At 43.1% G+C, this 19,238-nt stretch overlaps 9 protein-coding genes across 9 annotated transcripts; 4 read left to right on the forward strand and 5 right to left on the reverse strand.

Moving 5' to 3' along the window:
- Window positions 1-5,198: 5,198 nt before the first annotated feature.
- Window positions 5,199-6,363, forward strand: O0I10_009570 (chlorophyll synthesis pathway protein BchC; the record flags this gene model as incomplete). Its single annotated transcript, XM_058489558.1, has 2 exons — window positions 5,199-5,494; window positions 5,577-6,363. 2 exons carry the CDS (start codon window positions 5,199-5,201, stop codon window positions 6,361-6,363), a joined length of 1,083 nt encoding a protein of 360 aa, XP_058339594.1.
- Window positions 6,364-6,852: 489 nt separating this feature from the next.
- On the forward strand, window positions 6,853-7,890 carry O0I10_009571 (uncharacterized protein; the record flags this gene model as incomplete). The annotated part of the gene is made up of 2 exons (XM_058489559.1): window positions 6,853-7,406; window positions 7,464-7,890. 2 exons carry the CDS (start codon window positions 6,853-6,855, stop codon window positions 7,888-7,890), a joined length of 981 nt encoding a protein of 326 aa, XP_058339595.1.
- Window positions 7,891-8,151: 261 nt separating this feature from the next.
- Window positions 8,152-9,862, forward strand: O0I10_009572 (uncharacterized protein; the record flags this gene model as incomplete). Its single annotated transcript, XM_058489560.1, has 5 exons — window positions 8,152-8,746; window positions 8,800-8,846; window positions 8,901-9,034; window positions 9,088-9,652; window positions 9,713-9,862. 5 exons carry the CDS (start codon window positions 8,152-8,154, stop codon window positions 9,860-9,862), a joined length of 1,491 nt encoding a protein of 496 aa, XP_058339596.1.
- Window positions 9,863-10,090: 228 nt separating this feature from the next.
- On the forward strand, window positions 10,091-10,447 carry O0I10_009573 (uncharacterized protein; the record flags this gene model as incomplete). The annotated part of the gene is made up of 3 exons (XM_058489561.1): window positions 10,091-10,120; window positions 10,181-10,294; window positions 10,346-10,447. The coding sequence occupies 3 exons, from the start codon at window positions 10,091-10,093 to the stop codon at window positions 10,445-10,447; spliced, it is 246 nt and encodes an 81-aa protein (XP_058339597.1).
- A 91-nt stretch (window positions 10,448-10,538) lies between these two features.
- On the reverse strand, window positions 10,539-11,805 carry O0I10_009574 (uncharacterized protein; the record flags this gene model as incomplete). The annotated part of the gene is made up of 5 exons (XM_058489562.1): window positions 10,539-11,077; window positions 11,147-11,180; window positions 11,243-11,550; window positions 11,618-11,741; window positions 11,794-11,805. 5 exons carry the CDS (start codon window positions 11,803-11,805, stop codon window positions 10,539-10,541), a joined length of 1,017 nt encoding a protein of 338 aa, XP_058339598.1.
- Window positions 11,806-12,497: 692 nt separating this feature from the next.
- O0I10_009575 (uncharacterized protein) lies at window positions 12,498-13,776 on the reverse strand (the record flags this gene model as incomplete). The annotated part of the gene is made up of 5 exons (XM_058489563.1): window positions 12,498-12,619; window positions 12,677-12,844; window positions 12,917-13,145; window positions 13,208-13,347; window positions 13,413-13,776. 5 exons carry the CDS (start codon window positions 13,774-13,776, stop codon window positions 12,498-12,500), a joined length of 1,023 nt encoding a protein of 340 aa, XP_058339599.1.
- Window positions 13,777-13,929: 153 nt separating this feature from the next.
- On the reverse strand, window positions 13,930-15,131 carry O0I10_009576 (uncharacterized protein; the record flags this gene model as incomplete). The annotated part of the gene is made up of 5 exons (XM_058489564.1): window positions 13,930-14,499; window positions 14,564-14,607; window positions 14,677-14,800; window positions 14,858-14,937; window positions 15,014-15,131. 5 exons carry the CDS (start codon window positions 15,129-15,131, stop codon window positions 13,930-13,932), a joined length of 936 nt encoding a protein of 311 aa, XP_058339600.1.
- A 1,049-nt stretch (window positions 15,132-16,180) lies between these two features.
- On the reverse strand, window positions 16,181-17,662 carry O0I10_009577 (uncharacterized protein; the record flags this gene model as incomplete). Its single annotated transcript, XM_058489565.1, has 2 exons — window positions 16,181-16,342; window positions 16,409-17,662. 2 exons carry the CDS (start codon window positions 17,660-17,662, stop codon window positions 16,181-16,183), a joined length of 1,416 nt encoding a protein of 471 aa, XP_058339601.1.
- A 183-nt stretch (window positions 17,663-17,845) lies between these two features.
- Window positions 17,846-18,952, reverse strand: O0I10_009578 (di-trans,poly-cis-decaprenylcistransferase; the record flags this gene model as incomplete). Its single annotated transcript, XM_058489566.1, has 6 exons — window positions 17,846-17,971; window positions 18,044-18,158; window positions 18,219-18,320; window positions 18,381-18,497; window positions 18,565-18,707; window positions 18,761-18,952. 6 exons carry the CDS (start codon window positions 18,950-18,952, stop codon window positions 17,846-17,848), a joined length of 795 nt encoding a protein of 264 aa, XP_058339602.1.
- Window positions 18,953-19,238: the final 286 nt, after the last annotated feature.

The following is a 19,238-nucleotide window of genomic DNA, read 5'->3' on the forward strand; positions in this document are numbered from 1 at the left end:
AATATGTTACACAAAATTTGCGCAAAAGGTTTCCGGAAACAGTGTACCTAGCCACAATGAGCCACCACTTTTACTGTAGTAGCCTTTACTCGCCGATTAAATAATCAGACCCAGTGTACATTTGTACTATAAAATTGTCCATTTTCGGTTTAGCTTGTCCTTACTGTGGTTTGTTGCCTTATTGATCTGCTTTACTGTGGTTTGCTTTACCATATTGCCTTAATGAGCTGCTTTACTGTAGTAGACAAATGGTTACTGTAGTAAACGTCCCACAAGAGCTACGTGCTGTTTAATGGAACAAATCGATGGAAGTGAACGAGCCACTTCTTTTAATTGTCATCCAATACCTCCTCAAGCAATTATACGTCTATGCATCAACGAAGGGTCACGATACCCTTAAATAAACCAAGCATCCCCCATACCACAAGTTGGAAGTGTAATCAGAAGCAACCATTTTAAAAGGCGTTTGAATCCCTTTGTCAGGAGCAGCTTCGAGCAGCTCACTATTAGTTTTACACCAACAATGTGAAAAGCGACTTTTTTTGGGCTTTTTTATCATCGTCGATGCGTTGGGGCACTGCTGGGACACTGTTATCATGAAATTCCATTATAGCGACAGCTGTATAGCTTCGTTTGTAATGCTGTGTGTGTTTGGTATATGGTTGATGGAGGAAAGATGGATTTAACATCATCACTCGCGACTTTTTTGTCCTTGCAATACATGCGGTTGAGAATCACTACTACCATTTGTATGTCATCATATGAGCTAGAAAGCTTTAGCGAATGTAATATGGTTGTGACGATAAAGAACAAAAGCCTCTTGACACGATGATGTAAATGATCCCATCTCGTTTTCCAACCTTCGTATTTCTATTCCCCCTTTCAATCCAGAAACCAACCAAGTAATCCACATCTTGCACGTATGAGCTGATAGCACGGTACTCTAACAATTATGTTGAATTTCAGTGTTTATTCGATTGAGGTTGAAAAGAAGAATGTAAATATGGTGGTAGGTATGATTGTTATGTGTCAAGTGGATATGAAGAAGATAAGAAGCTGCATCGCCCAATGTTGAGTGAATCACATAGAGCCAACGGGCATCATTGTGCCATCGTGTTGGCTGCTGCCAACATAAGCGTACTCATCCATGATACCAAACAGCTGCTGTGTGATTTGAATCGAGTACTCCAGTAATCCATCCATGGTCATCAACTACCCTTCGTCAAAGCAATCCAATCCACCATCACCTTTAGCCGTATCCACATGCCATTACCCATCCTTCCTGCTGATGACATGCCAAGTACGTAACCTCAGCAACATTCCAAGATTCTCATCATTGCGCTTGATGGCATCCATCCATCGTAAGCATTGCAAGCCCAATACGTTGAGAGAAGGAACCTCTGTGATCGCTGCTCATCTAGCCGTTGGTCTACCTCTTGTGTGGTCATTTTCTATCGTAGCTCAACAAGGTGAAGATTGCTTGTATGGTTGATATGGTGCCATGGAAACCAAGCATCACATTCCAAATAGGCCAAGGGGAACCAACCCAATCAATATCCAATTCCTTCCATCCCATATACCAAACCAATATCCACATCCACATCCATAAGCAAGTCGTATGTATTGAAAGCAAGTTGCTACACGTAAATAAAGCTGCTTCTATATGATGGCTATCTGCTGTTCACGTAACAAGGGTTGCAAGGTAAGTTGCTGCAATAGCTTTAGACAATGGAGTAAAGTCCTCGCTAATGGCAACTGCTGTTACGTTTGTTCGCGGCAGAGGGGCGTACAAGAGAAGTGTAGTGTCAAGAAACGCTGATGTTGTAGTAGGAGGGTGTACACGCCATGGACTTGCCATTCAGTCAAAGACAATCGGATCAAGAGAGTTGTAGGATTGACATGGTGGTTGAAGCAGGGCAATCGTTCGTAGCTGGTAATTGTACTTGAATGGGGCAAGAGAAGATAAAGTGGAGGGGAAGAGCTGGAAATTAAAGTAGGTTGACCTTCCAGACACCTGTCAGACACATGCATGAACGCTGTACATCAATCCTTGATATTGAGATTGCCCAAGTGAGCAGCAAACACTTTGCGGTATAAAATGAAGGGAATAATGGAGAAATGGATGTACATGTAGTGTGATGGTGTAGGTGTTGATGCCGATGCAGGCCGAAGAAAGGTGTACACTGGGCTGAAAGGATTAAAAGTGATGAAGACGAGGTGACAATGCCGAGCTAGTATAAGGAATGAGAAAAAAGAAGGGTGAAAGAGAAAAAGTGGAAGGTGTAAAGTTGAATTAAGATCGGATCACTAACGTTAACGGGTGATGATGCCGCAACAGGAGCACTGCTCAAGCTAGTTTGGATAGCAGAAAAAGTGATGATAATTGAAGGACTAGCAGTCTTTGACTCTTCACTTCGCTTGGTTTGAGCTCCATGCTTCGCTTCATGTCAAGGTTTGTCTTTAGCAGAGGGTGCTGGCTGCTGGGGGAATCCCCAAGCCAACCAACATGCCCATTTATGCATCAGTGCTTAACGCACATTGATGGATTAATGGTTATGACCACCTTTATGATTTGATGCTCATCTTTACTTTAATTCTTTATGCTATTATCGCTTGCCTGTTGTATGTCCCTGTACCATTCTTCCTTCCCCACCTTTTAATCGTTTTAGGGAATCACTACACCACACATACCAACAACTTTTGTATATTCATCCGTCATTCGCCATGAGGGCACAATAGACTTTGTGTTTTGGTGAAAAGTATCCAATGCTAAAATAGAAAGGAGGAGTAATGACATGATGCAAATTGGGGATTATCTTGTGTTCATCCTTTTCGTGTTTCGATCCGTGTGATGGATGGCCGAATGAATTAGAATAAACAATGCAAATGCTAAAGAGAAAAATTTTCACGTTACTCGTTTCCTTGCTACAGTAAACACACTCCATTTATAGTAGTCGAGTGCTTTTACCACAGTAAAGGAGTACGTTTATGGCAACCAAAGGAAGACTGCTTTTCCTTACTGTAGCATGACGACTTTTCCTTACTGTACCGGAGTATTTTGGCAGGTGAATTGGATTTTACGCTGCGATTTAAACCAGCAACTACAGTAAGCTACAGTAAAAATCTGGCACCCCTGGAAGGGGCAATGCATAATACTTTATACACAGCTCATCATTAGCAGCTAATAGGCCATTCCTCCCATTCACCTTTGTTATCCAAACCAATGCATGTGAACGTTCCTCTGTCCAGCTCATCCTTTCCATCATTCAACTTTCTTGATCCGAGGGGATTTGACTGAAAAACGCTCAAACACAGAAGTATCATCCAAAATCAGAGAAATTAATTTGATTGATTATATGTAAACTGCTACTTGATAGGCCATTCCTCCCAGTCGCCTTTGTTGCCCAATTCCATGCATATGAACGATTGTCCTGCTCCTGCACGGCATGTCCATCCTTCAACTTTCTTGATCCGAGAGGTTTTGACCGAGTTACGCTCAAGCACAGAAGTATCATCCAAAATCAGAAGAATCAAATTGGTAAGTTATTTGTAAACCTCCCATTGATAGCCCATTCCTCCCATTTGCCTTTGTTGCCCAAAACAATGCATGTGAACGATTGTACTGCTCCAGCCCAATGCTTCCATCCTTCAACTTTCTTGATCCAAGGGGATTTGGCTGAACAACGGTCAAACAAAGAAATGCCATCTCAACCTACTTAATTTCCCACTTCTTCCACTCCCACTTTCTTGCCTCTTCTTCCCATTCGCAACTGTTACTCCATTCAAGTATACAACTACCACCTGCGAACGATTGTCCTGCTTCAACCCATCATGTCAATCCTACAACTCTCTTAATCCGATTGTCTTTGACTCAATGGCATGTCCATGGCGTGTGCATAGCCTTCTTGTCACTCAACTACAACACTCTCTCTAGCACACCCCTCTGCCGCGACCAAACGTAACAGCATTCATTGCAGCAGTTGCCATTCGTTCCATTGTCTCAATTAACGTTCTTTACTTGCAACAACTTTGCCTTGTAGTCCTTTTCACATGAACAGCAGATAGCCAGCCACTATATAGACCAGCTTTATTTACGTGTAGCAATTTGTTTCAATACATACGACTTTTGATGGATATGGATATGGATATTGGTCTGGTACATGGGATTGAAGGAATTGGGTATATGCAACGCATGGAAAAAGAGTGTAGTCATTGCCAACTTGTCCTTGATGCTATCGTCCTGGACATGAATTATCGAACTTTACAATGTTAAACGATTGCTTAAAAGAAGAGATGGGTTGATCAAGGATTGCTGCTACTGCTCATGCTTTTCAAGCAATCCAAAGCGGGGGATAGGCTTTTGCGGATATGGTCATAATAGCACTGGATAGTCTTCATATGTACATGCCATGGATCTGAGTATTACTGTAAGTAAAGGTACAGGAGGTACAAACCATTGAACGACAAACCAAAAAGTTCACAAGCGAAGCGAGCAACTTGGGCCATTGGTGACAATAACATTATAACATCATGGTAATGCAGGGGTCTCCACTGGATGATGTAGTAATAATGCAAGCTATGAATGACCGTGATGAAAGCTTGTACAACTTGAGCCCAATATCATACATAAATGAAATTGCCGTTTCATCATGGAGGAGGAGGAGGAGTAATTTAGATCCATTCATGGTCGATAGGATGGGTTGGTGTTTAAAATTGTAGTGCTTTATGCACGCTGCTTGCTGATGTTGGTTGAAAGCAAGCTATTTTAAAGGTACGGGGACCGTGCATTTACATCTCAATGCTGAGCAAGTGCTTGCTGCATTATAAATTTAGTAGGCAGCGTCGGCCGATTTATGCTTTCGACGACAGCAAATGATTCGAGGATGTCTAATAACACGCTATTCATCTCTTCAAAGGGCCGCCTATAACAGCAAGGCTCTTTTAATGTTATAGATGTTCTTTGTTGATTAGATTGAGAAGAGGCAATGAAGCTATGCTAGTGCAAAATGTGCCTGGACAAGCATTTACGACTTTTACCCCATTGGGAGGATATTTTCCTATTGGTGCATGACATACAGCAACACCCAGAAACCTTCCAAATCGGGATTGGTTTATGCAGTTGCAGTTTTTAAATGGGGTGCATTTTTCTACTCTATCCCTTTTTATCCACTCTACACATCCTTATATACACACACACAATGGCATCGGCAGTGTCAAACAACGAAAACAAAAACTATGGCGTGTTGCTGAACAAGGTCAATGATCTTCAAGTTGTGGAGATTCCTATGCCAACTCCCAAGGAAGATGAAGTACAAGTGCAAGTCAAGGCGACGGGCATCTGCGGATCTGATATCCACTTGTGGAAACATGGTGAAATTGGCATTTTTCCAGTGACTCGTCCACAGCTCTTGGGTCATGAAAGTGCTGGTATTGTCACCAACGTCGGATCCAACGTCCACGATCTACAGATTGGCGATCGTGTTGCCATTGAAGCGTAAGTCATCGACGAAGACCCCACCCCCCAATCACCTACTACTACTACTATGACAGCGGTCTGATAAAGTGTTATCATCTAGTGGCATTCCGTGCTCGGAGTGTGATCAATGCATGAGTGGACGATATCATTTATGCCCTACCGTTGTATTCAAATCGACACCACCTTATGATGGCCTGCTTGCAAAGTACATTACACATCCAGCACGTTGGGTGCACAAGATGCCAGAGGAGATTTCGTATGAAGAAGGTGCCCTACTTGAACCACTCAGCGTGGCCATTGCTGCTATTGAACGAGTGGGTGTATCATTTGGTCGATCCTTGCTTGTTACAGGTTGCGGCCCTATTGGTTTGATGGTGCTGGCTGTTGCCAAAGCAGTAGGCGTGAGCCCTGTGATCGTCACCGATGTCCAACAAAGTCGCTTGGAATATGCTGAAAAGATGGGTGCAGATTACACGTATCAAGTCAATCCTCGTTTGGCCGATGTAGATATCGCAAGAGATATCCGAGCACTCACTCCCAATGGTGAAGGCGTTGAACATGCTCTTGAATGTACTGGGATTGAATCCTCTTTTCGTGCTGCTATCATGGCCACGCGTGACGCAGGCACTTGCTGCCTTGTTGGTGTAGGCAAGAATGATCAAAGTCTACCCGTCAACAACTTTGCCATGCGTGAAGTCGATATTCGTGGCTTGTTTAGGTACCATCATACTTATCCACGTGCCATTCAACTCTTGACAAGCGGCAAATTGGATGTCAAGCACTTGATCACTCATCGATTTGAATTCATGGATGCACTCAAGGCCTTTGATACAGCTGCAGATTATTCCACGGGCGCCATCAAGGTACAAATCATCAATGGTGATTAGACACACACACACACACACACATTTATACATACATACACACACCTTTTGGCTTGTACAGAAAACCTTCTTTTTGCATCTCACCACCATCACATACACCCACACACACCATATCTTCATTTTTTCCTATTATCAAACAGAAAGAGAAAAAGATAAAAGCAGCCATAAATAGTATTATTGTTGTTTACAGTTATAGAGTTGGAGTATGGTTGTTGGTGCGTTGCAAATGAAACCGAAAGCTTATGTGATCCCACCATTGTAACGAGTGATCAAGTCCACATGTCATACGGAGTTTTGTTATTCATGCCGCTCCTAGCATTAATATCCGACGTTGTATAAAAAGCCATCCCGACGTGGATCCTGATGTACCATTTCCCACTATTCATCATGCCAACCTTCGATAGAGCTACCGTTCCTGCTTTTATCCCAAGACCCAGCACGCGTCAACGATCACGGATACCATCTTTGATAGTTCTTGTCATTTGCATTACAATGATGGCTTCGACTGTATTGGCCGTCGTGTCATCATCCACATCAGAAAGCGGGAGCACATTGAACCATCTTCGTCGTCGATCATCGGATGATGAGGATAATGATGATGGTGATGATGATGACAAGGTATCATCAGCATCATCAACGTATTCAAATCGTCTTGTGTCCAAGTATGCCAATTTGACCTATATCCAAGTGAGAGATGATGGTGCATTGCCTCGTCGTCTATTTGCTGTGGGTGATATACATGGATGCTTGGATGAATTTAATGAGTTACTCGACACCATTCAATACGATTATGAAAGTGGTGATCGGCTTATTCTTTTGGGTGATCTCGTAGCCAAGGGCCCTGCTAGCTCTGGTGTCGTACAACGTGCTCGGGAAATGAATGCATGGTGTGTTCGTGGTAATCATGATGACAAGGTCGTACGACTTGCAACCTTCCAACGCAGCAGCATCATGCATCCATCTCATAACAAAGAGTTCAAAGTGGTTCCTGAGGGCAAGGTCCATGATCCTCTTAAGCTGGATAATCATCATGTGCATATTGCCAGGTAAAAACAAGAGGGATGATTGCTCTACTTTTATTGACTCATTTTCTTTGTAAAAAGCCAGTTGATGATGAGCGATAATGATTATGGATATCTCGCCGCTTGTCCCATGATGCTTGCATTACCGGTATTGCAAAGCTTGTTTGTTCATGCTGGGTTGGACCCATCCCATCCATTGGATCAACAAGAACCATTTTTTGTCATGAATATGAGATCCCTTCAAGAAGATGGCTCACCGGCAAAACATCGTAGCGATGGTGTACGTAGTTGGACGCATGCTTGGGAGGAGATGTTGGCAAGCTCGCAGCCTACCACTGCATTCCGTAATGTATACTATGGCCATGCCGCAGCCAGTCGTCTTCAATTAGGAAATCATACATTTGGCTTGGATTCAGGATGTGTTTATGGTGGTCAATTATCTGCATTAGATGTCTTGACACATCAACTCTATCAAGTGCAATGCAAGCAGTATGCCGAACATGATTAAAAAGTGTGCTGCCCAAATAGTAACCTCATGTCATCATCCACCACGTGCCATGTCGCATGAACAACAATGTATTTAGTATATAAGGGGGCCCATCATGACCCTTATCCATAGAAACATATAAAGAGGTGAGAGCCTATTATATACATACATCGCTGCTGTAGTAGCTTGGTTGTGTAATTCATGCAGCGTTGGGTGTTCTATTGATTCTCAGCTTGCACTCCTCTCTTTCTTTTCCCTCCAACTCGAATCCCATTTTCTACCATGGACGCTCTCGATAAGACGCCTTCCAAACATGATAGACTTCCTCAACCACAAAACACCAATCACATTAGCTCGGCTCCATTCCGAGAAAAGCTCCTTTCCAATTCATCCTATCTCGCAGCAGAAATCCCACTCAAGCTTGGCCATTGGGTCTCCCATCTGTGGAATCAACAAGAGCAACAGCAATCATCGAGCGACTCGACACTATGGTTATTAGGCTGCAAGTATGCTGTGAACATGAGCACCCTGGAGAAAGATATGATGCGTGCACAAAGAGAACCCATGTTTGATACTACTACTTCTACTACTACTGGAGAAGACAACAACGACAACGACGACGACGAGGAGACGAGTGCAGAGACGGGCGATACAACAACAGCATCAGCATCATCATCAACATCACCTTCATCTTATGATATGACAATGCCACCGGATTTCTATCACGACTTGTGTTCACGGTTATGGATGACGTATCGACACAATTTCCCACCTATTCGACCTTCTGCATATACAACTGATATTGGATGGGGATGCATGTTGCGCAGTGGTCAAAGTTTATTGGCAAACACGTTACTCATTCACTGTTTGGGACGAGGTATGTGAATCTCTATCATTTGGCTACGAAAACCTTACATGGATGAATGATAGAATGGCGCCGAGAGGATAATGCAGAGCAAAACAAGGAATATCGCAAGGTAAAGCAAGATGAAAAGTAATCGAAACAAGGCTAATTTAGGATGCTTTGGCAGATTATTCAATGGTTCTTGGATGAGTTATCGCCTCGAGCTCCATTTTCCATCCATCGTATCGCACTCCTTGGCAAGCAACTAGGCAAGAGCATTGGTGAATGGTTTGGGCCCAATACAATCAGTCAAGTCATCCTGTACGTTGTCATTATCAATTGTCATCGTCGCTTGCTAATGTTGTGTACTCTAGGGCCTTGGTTTCGGATTTCCCTGCTGCTCACCTTTCAGTGTATATTGCATCGGATGCGGTGTATCGCGACGATGTGGAGGATGTCATTAGTGGAAAACGACCTCGAGGAGATTACGGCTGGTGCCAAAGTCAAGAAGCACGTGATATTTATCGGCATTACACGCCTGTTGTGCAAGAACAAGCGGGTGGTGGTGGTGGTGGAGAAGCTGTGCTTATTCTGGTAGCCATTCGTCTCGGCATTGATCAGTTACATCCTACCTATTATCCAGCACTCAAGGAATGTATGCGTTTGCCATGGTTTGTGGGTATTGCAGGAGGACGTCCCAATTCGTCGCTCTACTTTGTGGGTTTACAAGGAGATGATCTCTTTTATTTGGATCCACACTTTTCTCGACCTGCTCTAGAAACATTGCCAATGCACGACTATACCAAACAAGACTTGGATACCTATCATTGTCCCATCCCAAGGAAAATTCATATTTCTCAATTGGATCCATCCATGATGCTGGGCTTTTATTGTCGAACTCGATCCGAGCTGGATGCATTTTGTGAGCGGATAACACAGGTAAAAAAGTGTGGTTTATTGTATCGACAACACGTATACACTAACACACATTGGAAATAGATGTCCAAGATATATACACCTATTTTCACCATTGCCAAACGTGCTCCAGAGTATGATGAGGATGTTCGAAGCGAAAATGACTTTGGGATCGTGAGCGATGAAGAAGAGGAGGAGGAGGAGCATGATGCCGTTTCCGAGACATCATTGTAGTAGCCATAGCAACCGATTCGTTCATATATTGTAATACCCCATCTTTGTATTCAATCATCAATAACATGATTCTTTATGTATTATCTTTTGGTCAACATCTTATGCTGTGTGACAATGAGCATTCTGGTTGGATATCAGGTGATGTTTTAAGCGGAGAGCAGTAGGGTGACTATTGTCCTTTTGCAGAACACAGAGCAACAAGGGTCGTCGTCCTTTTTACAACACACAATGGGAGGTCCACGATTAGAAGTTGTCAAAGTCGGTTGAGGCATTAATGGCTACGTGACAAGCGACAATTGAATTGAACCATGTTATTAGTTTGGCTTTTATGTATTCTTCCCTGTGGGAGTTATGCTTTACTTTGGTGGTCCCGATTTCTTCGACAAGCATGTCAAGGGTATCAAGTTTTGGCCTGACTATGAGACTACTCACGTATGTTTTTATTATCGGAATGATGAATAAGTACTCATATTGCATATATAGAAACCCCCAACCACGAGTGATGAAGTACGAGAGACGCTAAAGACATTAAAAGAGCAACGTGAAGAACGATGGAGGAGGTATAACGAGCAGCAATCCAAATAAAAACGACATTGAACCATTTGGTTTATTCTTCAACAACACGCTATGAGGATAAAGATGGAGGTGGGGGAGGGGAGGAGAAGAAGAGAGGATCTTAGGCAGCAAGTTCTTTTGGTGTAGGGCTTTGCCAAGAATAGTTTTGATAAGGAGCCAACAATGAACGTATTTTCTCGAGGACCTGGACTTCTTGTTCGGAGGGCGTTTCAGTACCTTGTTTTCGTGCCTTGACACGTTCCAATGTATCCAATGCTCTCTTGACATCATCTGCATTTTCACATCCGATATAGGTACAATCCAAGTTGCTAGGTTCACGACCACTGAATGAATAAATGGAAGCGAGTTCTGCAATGTTGAGCCCATTCTCCTTGGCAGCTTGAGCACATGCCTTGGCAGCCTCGCGTAGATCAGCATGAGCAGGATGCCAATCGGGTGGACCAGCGTCACGGAAGAGAGCCATACCCAATGGAGATGCATTAGCGATATAGCGTACACCAGCAGCACGGAATTTCGGAACATATTCGGCCAATTTTGAATTCTGCAGCGTGTAATGGCAATACGACAAAATCACATCCAACGGCTTTCCTTTCGAGTGTTGATGTTCTGCAATCTTGAGCAATACAGGAAGAGGATATCCTATGTGGGTTTTTTTTTTGTATATATAAGTAACATGGTCGTCATCATCATTATAGTTGTAAAAGTTACCTGAACATCCAACGTATTTGATCACACCTTCATCCTACCATCCATATCCCCCAAGTTAGAAAAAGATCTCTTCATATACAAAATAAACACTCTTACCTTGAGTTGAAAAAGACTCTCGAGAGCATTACCAGATCCAACCACGTCATTGAAATCGACAAATTCGACATCATGGCAAAGCACCACGTCAATGTAATCCGTATGGAGTCGTCTCATGCTCTCCATCACACTCTCTCGTACTCGCTTGCCGCTATAATCGAAATCACGAGGCCGATAGCCGTATCGTCCAACCTTGGTTTGAATGTAATAGGATTCTCTGGGGTATTCGCTCTTCAAGGCTTCAAGAGCATCACCCAAGATGATCTCGCTGTCTCCATAATACGGCGACGTGTCAAATACATTGATACCTATAGCATAAGAGTGTGTGAGTGTGAGTGAGGTGGTAACTCATATACAACGGCTTCATTGACTCACCACCACGCAATGCAGCACGACATGCCTCTACAGGCCAGTGCGATTCAATCTTGTCATAGTTGCCTGACAATGCACCTGCACCAAAACCCAACTCGGAAGGTTTGAAATCGGTCTGACATACAGTCTAATGAGACAATGAGTATTCAACAATAAAAAAGTGTTTGAACAAGTCGTACTTGAGGAGACATGTTGATACGAACAAAAAGGCGCGAGCCTGAGAAAGCTGTTGTTGGGCGGCGGGAATGTGCCTTTAAAAGTAGTAAGCTGATCACCGTGTGTAACAGATGACTGCGCTCGGACAAGTGTGTGTCCCTTGCAACTTCCCGACGTGGGAATCATCATGTACTTGGGACGGCAAGTGTCCTGTTTGAAATGATGTTCTCTTACCAAAGCATCTTGAAAATTGCCATCTCTTCTTTGTTAGGATGATCGCCGTTGCATAGTATCAATCGCTATCTTGCTACGTTTTGCTATGATGTTGTTGTAGTACTGTATCTCCATGCTTCGTCCCTGCAACACAGGTACGATCAATGCTATGTTTTTCTCGATCCAAATGTTTATGTTTACCATATTACAGCATCGATTCGATCTTGATCATCATCCTCAAGTGTGCCAGCTCCACGTGTATATAGATTCATCAAAGCCATCAAGGTTGCATAAACATTGTACCACCCCTAACCCACATGCAGGGTTTCATTATCATACAGCTCCATTGTTTCTCGTCGTAACAAAATGTGGCTTTTGTATGTACCTTATTCAGAACGCTTATGGAATACGAAATTAATTAATAAGACACCATGCATCAAGACAATGAGATGTAGTAGAATGGGCTGGCTCTACAGTGATATATAATACAAAAGGGTTGCCGCTGATACTACTACTAGTCATATCCTGGAGGAGAAGGAGGTCCAGTGACTTGGCCTGGGACCCGATGCAGTATGTGCCTTCGAAACAAGATAGCTTCCCATATTTGACGATAGCCATGTTTGTGTTGCAGCTCATCTAATATACAGTAAGCAATGATTCGTTTACTTTGAGAATGCTTTAAGCAGTACTTACATCCGGAGACGAAATTTCCATACAAGCCATAAGCTCGTTCAATATAGCTCCTCAATGGGCCACTTACAAGCTCAAAATGAGTGCCAAGTAGGATATCACGTTTAAGATTGCCTTGGTCATCTTGGAGTACTTCATTTTGTAAAGGACCTGGCAATTCGTCCGATAAACCTATGTACCATAGATACATGATAAATCCTATTCGTACATGTAATAAGAGGAAGAGAGATCTATACAACATACCGCTTAAGAAATCGTTCCATTTCAAGAACCATTTACGCTCGATGATGTAGCAGTAATCATGGCTTTCTTGCGAAACAACAAGACGCCGTTCAATGGCTCGTCGAGCACGCTTTGCTTTATGTGCAAGGTGGTCATCTTGAGGATACGTCAATAATGCTTGTATCATCATGCGTACCAGGTATCGCTCCGTGATTGGTTTTTGAACGTTTGGGAATCCCCAGAAGCCAACCTAACGTAGATGCGTGAGCACCATGTCGAAAGAATGACTTCGTCTATGATTAGAACCCTTACCGGCTTGTTGCATGCATAACACCAAACTTCAAGAAAATGATCAGCTGAAAGTTTCAGGACATAGGGATGACCCGTTGTGTTGTAATGATCCCGAAGGTGACCTGGATATTGTTCTGGTGAGAAAAAAGCATCTCCACAGCCTATGTAAATGTAATCGTTGATAATGAGTAAAGTGGATTGTGCATGTACAATGGATCATTCCTACCAGCAAACTTGCAGTAAGGGTATAAGCATAGCCCTGATGCTTGTTGCTGTTGTTGACAGCATTTTGTAGTCAATGATTTCCAAAAAATATCCGATTTCCATAGCAACGATGTCATTAACCTTGCATCATGCAAGTGTTTGCATATATTGAAAACGTCGCCTGTAGCATAAAGATCCCACCATGTCTGCTGTGGGTCACGATAAATGATACCCAAATGTCGTGCAAAATCACGCCAAAATAGTTGATCGTGCTTGAGTTGATAGAGCTTGTGACAACAACTTAGGAATCGTTTACCAGATGATGGTGGTACAAACGTTAAAATGAGACAAAGGATTTCATTTGGCAGTTCCAAAATCATGACCATATGCGAAACAAAAAGAAGAGATCAAGTTGTTGTTGGGGGGTTGGTTTCCATTTTCCTGATGGATGATGATGATGTTTGCAAGTTTGTTTTCAAAAGAGATGGTGGAATAATACACCGAGTACATATAATTTGATTGAAGCAACAACAATTCTATTAAGCATGGTCGATGAAGATTGTGTATGTCATGCCCCCAATCAAACCGCCTATCAATGGTGCAAAAATGGGTATAAAGGAGTAATAGTTCCTAATAGAGAAGACGCCAGTGCCCCATCCAGCCACAGCTGTAAAGAGTCTGGGACCAAAATCACGAGCTGGATTCAAGGAGAAGCCTGATGTATAACCAAGACCCAAAGATAAAGTCATAAGGCCACAAGCGATAAACACACCTTGAGATTGATGGAACGGCATGTTGTTCGGATGACCGGTAACCATGATAAGCAAACACAAGAGTGCTGTGCCGACGATTTCGGAAGCCACTGCAGCACCATAGCCGACGTATAAGGGTGGATAGGTTGCAAAAATACCGGCTGTACCATGTTCACCAAGGATTTGACGATCACCACCATCAAATTCATTCAAGGCTGGATAAATGACCGAATACAAGATAGCGGCTCCCACAAAAGCTCCAAGGAATTGTGCCGTGAAATACACTGGTAGCTTTCGAGTAGGGAAACCTGAAAAGGCCCAAAACGTCAAAGTCACCGCTGGATTAATGTGAGCACCCTGAATTGTTGTTGTACACATGAATGAGGTGTATCATATTGCCCATTTCACTTTTTTGTCCTACCGAGATATGTCCAGAAACACTGATAGCGAAGAGTACAGCCAAACCTGTGATCATCATATAGGAAATTAATGTCCACCCCTGACATTACAGCTGACCACACACGAACCACTTGCCTGATCCAAATGAAGACGTCAACCAAGATCTGGGACCAATCCCCAGTGTTTGCTCAGCAGCGACACCATCCGTCAACAAGATAAGAATAAGAGTACCAATAAACTCTGCAAGGAATTCACGATTCTATTATAGGAAATTAGCCAAAGTCCATCTTTTTGTATAAAGCTTTAATGTACTTGCATTGTATCGGAAGGCTCGGAAGCGTTCCACAAAGGCACTTGAGCCATGGAGTGTTCGACTGGGTGAATTGGAAGGTGCTCCTAAATTGCAATGCATGTAGCGAATGTCAATGGGCCATGACGAATGGAGGGCGAATATAGAAAACGAGATAGTTACCTGAAGGGGTATTATAGGCTACCAAAGGTTCTCTTTCTTCATCCAATGTTGAGGATGCAGGAGAATATTGCTTTTGCCATCCAATCACGTTATCCAAAGTACAGCCACTTTGTACCATAATGATGCAGAAAAAAGGGTTGTATTCAATGCAGCATAACACGCTCTCTTTTATATCCAAAGGTCAAGTGATCCTCTCCCCGTATTGTGTGTTCCACCCCCAAACCCCTTTTTCGCAAAAAAGCAAGATCCCGGTTGGACGGCTGGCACAAAAACCTAATATGGCATACCGTGGACTGCTGTTGCTGTTGCTACTGCCGACAATGATGGGTTCATCGTCGCCTGATCAAGTGGGAGGAGGGACCCTTCGGAGAGTACCGTTACAAAGGGTTAAAGCATAAGTTTCAAAACGAGATTTTTAGTCGTGTATTACCTCCATGATAGGTTTGAAGGGGCGACATTTTTCCCAAGAGGTCCATGATAACGATGAACATCATATTGAATGCACCCATTGTCATGATAAGATCTCAGGTGATTCACCATGGTTACCCATCCTATGCACGTACACATACACAATCCCCTTTGAGTAATAGTAGAAAATCCCTTGTTTGTTTCGAGGGTCGAGAACTACACAACTTTTTCTAACAAATAAAAGGTATATTCTCACCCTGAAGTTTGACACTCAGACTGCGATCCGGGATCTACTTGATACCAATCAATGGTGCCATTGTCGTCCCCTCTGCCTTTGATCACGTGTATGATCCATTGCTACCATACGCCTTATGGGTTACATTGGCGATACATTTTAGGTATGTGCAATCTCATCTAATAGAAAGCTGCAAATGATTACTCCTTTGTGGTTTCATCCTCTCGAGATGAGACAGCTCCTCTCTTATCATGCTATTATTGGCAATAGCAATAACATCCAATTCCCCCCATAAAGTATGCATTCGTTGATAACAATGCCAATGATAAGTGTGCCTGGGAAAAACACATGCGGGTTGGTGTCATTTATGCGGACAAGCACATAATATCATGCAAAAAAGTGACATTGACAGACCATGTGATCCCTGCCTATGTACTCATCCCCCGATACAAAAAGACAATAGGATCTCAAACACCTTTATCATACATACTTTCGAAACGTGTATCAATGTACATAGTGGGTTTTTAATGCATTTGATTGGCAAGCTGTGAATGGCTCATATCCTTCATTTCAACTCTTTGGATGCCTTGTTGCTCATCATGGTCGTGTTGTTGGATAGTAATGTTGTGTGAGGTATTATCATTGTTCTTCTCGTCCGTTTCCATAGGTGCTCCCAATCCTTCTCCCTATACAAGGATGTACATGTTATTACCAAAAAGTTGCCATAGCAACGGGATAGGGATACTACTTACGTTTGTAAATGTTCTGGTTCCCCATGCTGTTACGTGAAGTGTGAAAAGAGCGTAGATCTTCATGATGGCAAAGTAATAGTTGAAAATCAACCAAAAAGGCAATACCCAGATATCTAAAGGCCGTTTTAAAAAGTGTGGGATGAGCTTGATGAATCGCGTCAATAGCAGCCATACAATATAGGACACGGCAATGTTCCAACCAGGCAAAGGAGGATTTGAGGGACCAGCATTTTTTTCTTGAAGCGAACAAAACACGCCGACAAGAATGGGACCAGCGAGCAAAGTCAATGGGTTGAAGATTTTGTCAACCATGGTGAAGGCCACATAAGGATGGCGTGTCCAGATGAAGCGTTCTGTGAATAGGGATCGGAAATCGGAACGCCAAGTATTGCGAGTCCATCGTAGCACCTGCTTTAAGAATCGCCAATTGTTTTTAAAGGTCGAATAGAGTTCAGCTTCCTTGCATACTTGAGCATAGGTATTCCATCCATGAGAACACATCCAACGCGTAAGAAACTTATCATCGCCAGAATTGAGTGGGTATTTGCCGAGCCATAAATCATTCGTAAAGCAGTACTGAAAGGCTGGGTCTTTAAGAATCAGTGTGCGATAAGCTGCTGTGCGTCCTGAGAGACAACAAATGCCACCATCAATATGCGTTGAAGCGGCAATCTCAATGTTGCGACTCGTCAATCGGAAACCAGCAAGGATCTCCCATAGCGTTTGGTGTCCATTTGGATTGACAGCATGAACCGTTTGAGACGTGCCCACACCTCCCATTTTCAAATCTTCGAAGCATGCAAGGATATATTCGAGCATTGTGGGTTTCCAAATAGCATCATCATCCGCAAAGACAAGGATCTCCGTATTGGTTGCATTGACACCGGCTACCATTTGTAAACGCTTGTTGGCCTTGGGCACGGTGAGTACGCGTATTCTAGCAGGGTCCACTTCGTTGGCCAACTCCTGTAATGGCTCTCTCATGCTGGTCTCGGTGATAATGATGATTTCTTTTGGATTGCATGCAAGCCAACTACGTGCTGCTATCTTGAATTCTTCACCAGCATCGATGGTGGGCACAATAATCGTAACGTCGTGTTCAGGCCGATAGGTGGGTTCAGCTCTCGGTCGTCGTGGCTTATAAGTCAACCATGCAATAATACGTATCAGGTACCATAGATATCGATAGAATCCAATCACACCAAGAGGAAGGAAAAAGGGAAGCAATCCCACATCATTGGTGAGATAAAGCATGGTGGTATGGTGGTGGTGATGGAAATGGTTGGCTTGGCAACAGAGGGAATAAGGGAGAAAAAAGAAGGACAAAGGGAAAATGACAGTTTAATCTAATTCTAGTTTAATTGCCTAAAAATGGTATCGCTATCATAATTGCCAAGGTGTGAATGCGTTTATTTTTGTTTTCAGGAACCGATGGTATCACCGCGTTGTTGTCGTTGTTGAACCAGCATAGATTTGATACTCCAGCAAGATCGGTAAGAACTTCCACAATGAAAACTCTGGCCAATAGCACTCGACGAATTGAATTTGACATTGGTCGGATGACTGAAAACGTAGAATCCCAATAAGTGACCAAGCTCTCTCTCTTTCCAAAGAGTAGAATCCTTCTCACTTTACCTGCCACAATAAGAAATCTGACAAGCGAATCTCTCCTGATGTCCGAATGAGTATCTCCAATGGTGGACTTGCCGACGTGAACATTTGGCTTTCAAGTGTCTCTTTGTTGATATCCCTAATTAAACTCGGTCAGCGCCTACCGTACAATAAACCTTCCATTCATCCTTCTACTTACTCTATCGACCTTTGTTTTTGCTCCACCGATCGTACGTTTTCACGTATGGCAGTCGTAATTTCATCTCGGGATGTGTATGGGCAGCAGATGTTGAATATCCGGCTAATCATAAGGATGATGAATGCCCATGTCTCTTTACGTATACTACCATTGCCCACTTACGTCTTGTGATGTTGTGTCCTTGCTTCAACTTTGCGAGTGAGTTCTGCCACATCGGGTGGAAGCAATGATCGATTGCCGCAAAAATGGATACCAATTTCATACTTGTCGACAAGCTCACTACAAAATGCAATCATCAATGTTGGCTCATGCATGTCATGCTCGTTTGTTGAAGAAGATAATGTACTTTTTGTCGCAAAAGCTGGTAAACACCTCACGAAAGAGTTGCATAAGGTAATCCACCTCATCTGCCGATCGCTTAAAGTTCTCAATGCTGAATGCATAGACTGTAACAGCTTCAATGCCCAATCGCATGCAAAAGTCAAGCACCTAAAGTGTCAACCATGAGCACCCATTGTCGACATGGCAACGTTGCCTCGTACCATTTGCAGTTGTCGAAATCCTTCGTAATGTCCAAACTTTGTGCTTTCTGCACCTGCTTTGCGAGCGAATCGTCGATTGCCGTCCAAAATGAAACCGATATGACGAGGTATCCTTCCTTTACTAAGCACCTTGATGCATACGTCTTGTAACATGTCATTCGTGCTGTCGAGGTATCGTTGAAGCGTATCCATTATGGTAAAGAAGGAGGAGGAGGAGAAAGAAAGAGGTATGTGCACCTTTTTTGTGTTCAAAAAGCCCGCACTTTAATGCCCTGATCTGACCATATCCGGCTAAAGCAATGACACCCCCCTTTTCGCATGATAATGATACTAGATTAGCACATCCTTTATGTACAGCAATGGTAGACACCCACTTTATGATCCTCGTCAAGAACATGTTTCATCATCACATGTCAATCGGAATAAACAAGGTGTCACTGAATACGCACAAACCAGTTCTGTGTGTCAACGTGGTGTG

The sequence above is a fragment of the Lichtheimia ornata genome (genome assembly GCF_029851405.1).
Source record: "Lichtheimia ornata isolate CBS 291.66 chromosome Unknown scaffold00057, whole genome shotgun sequence".
Lineage (NCBI taxonomy): Eukaryota > Fungi > Mucoromycota > Mucoromycetes > Mucorales > Lichtheimiaceae > Lichtheimia > Lichtheimia ornata.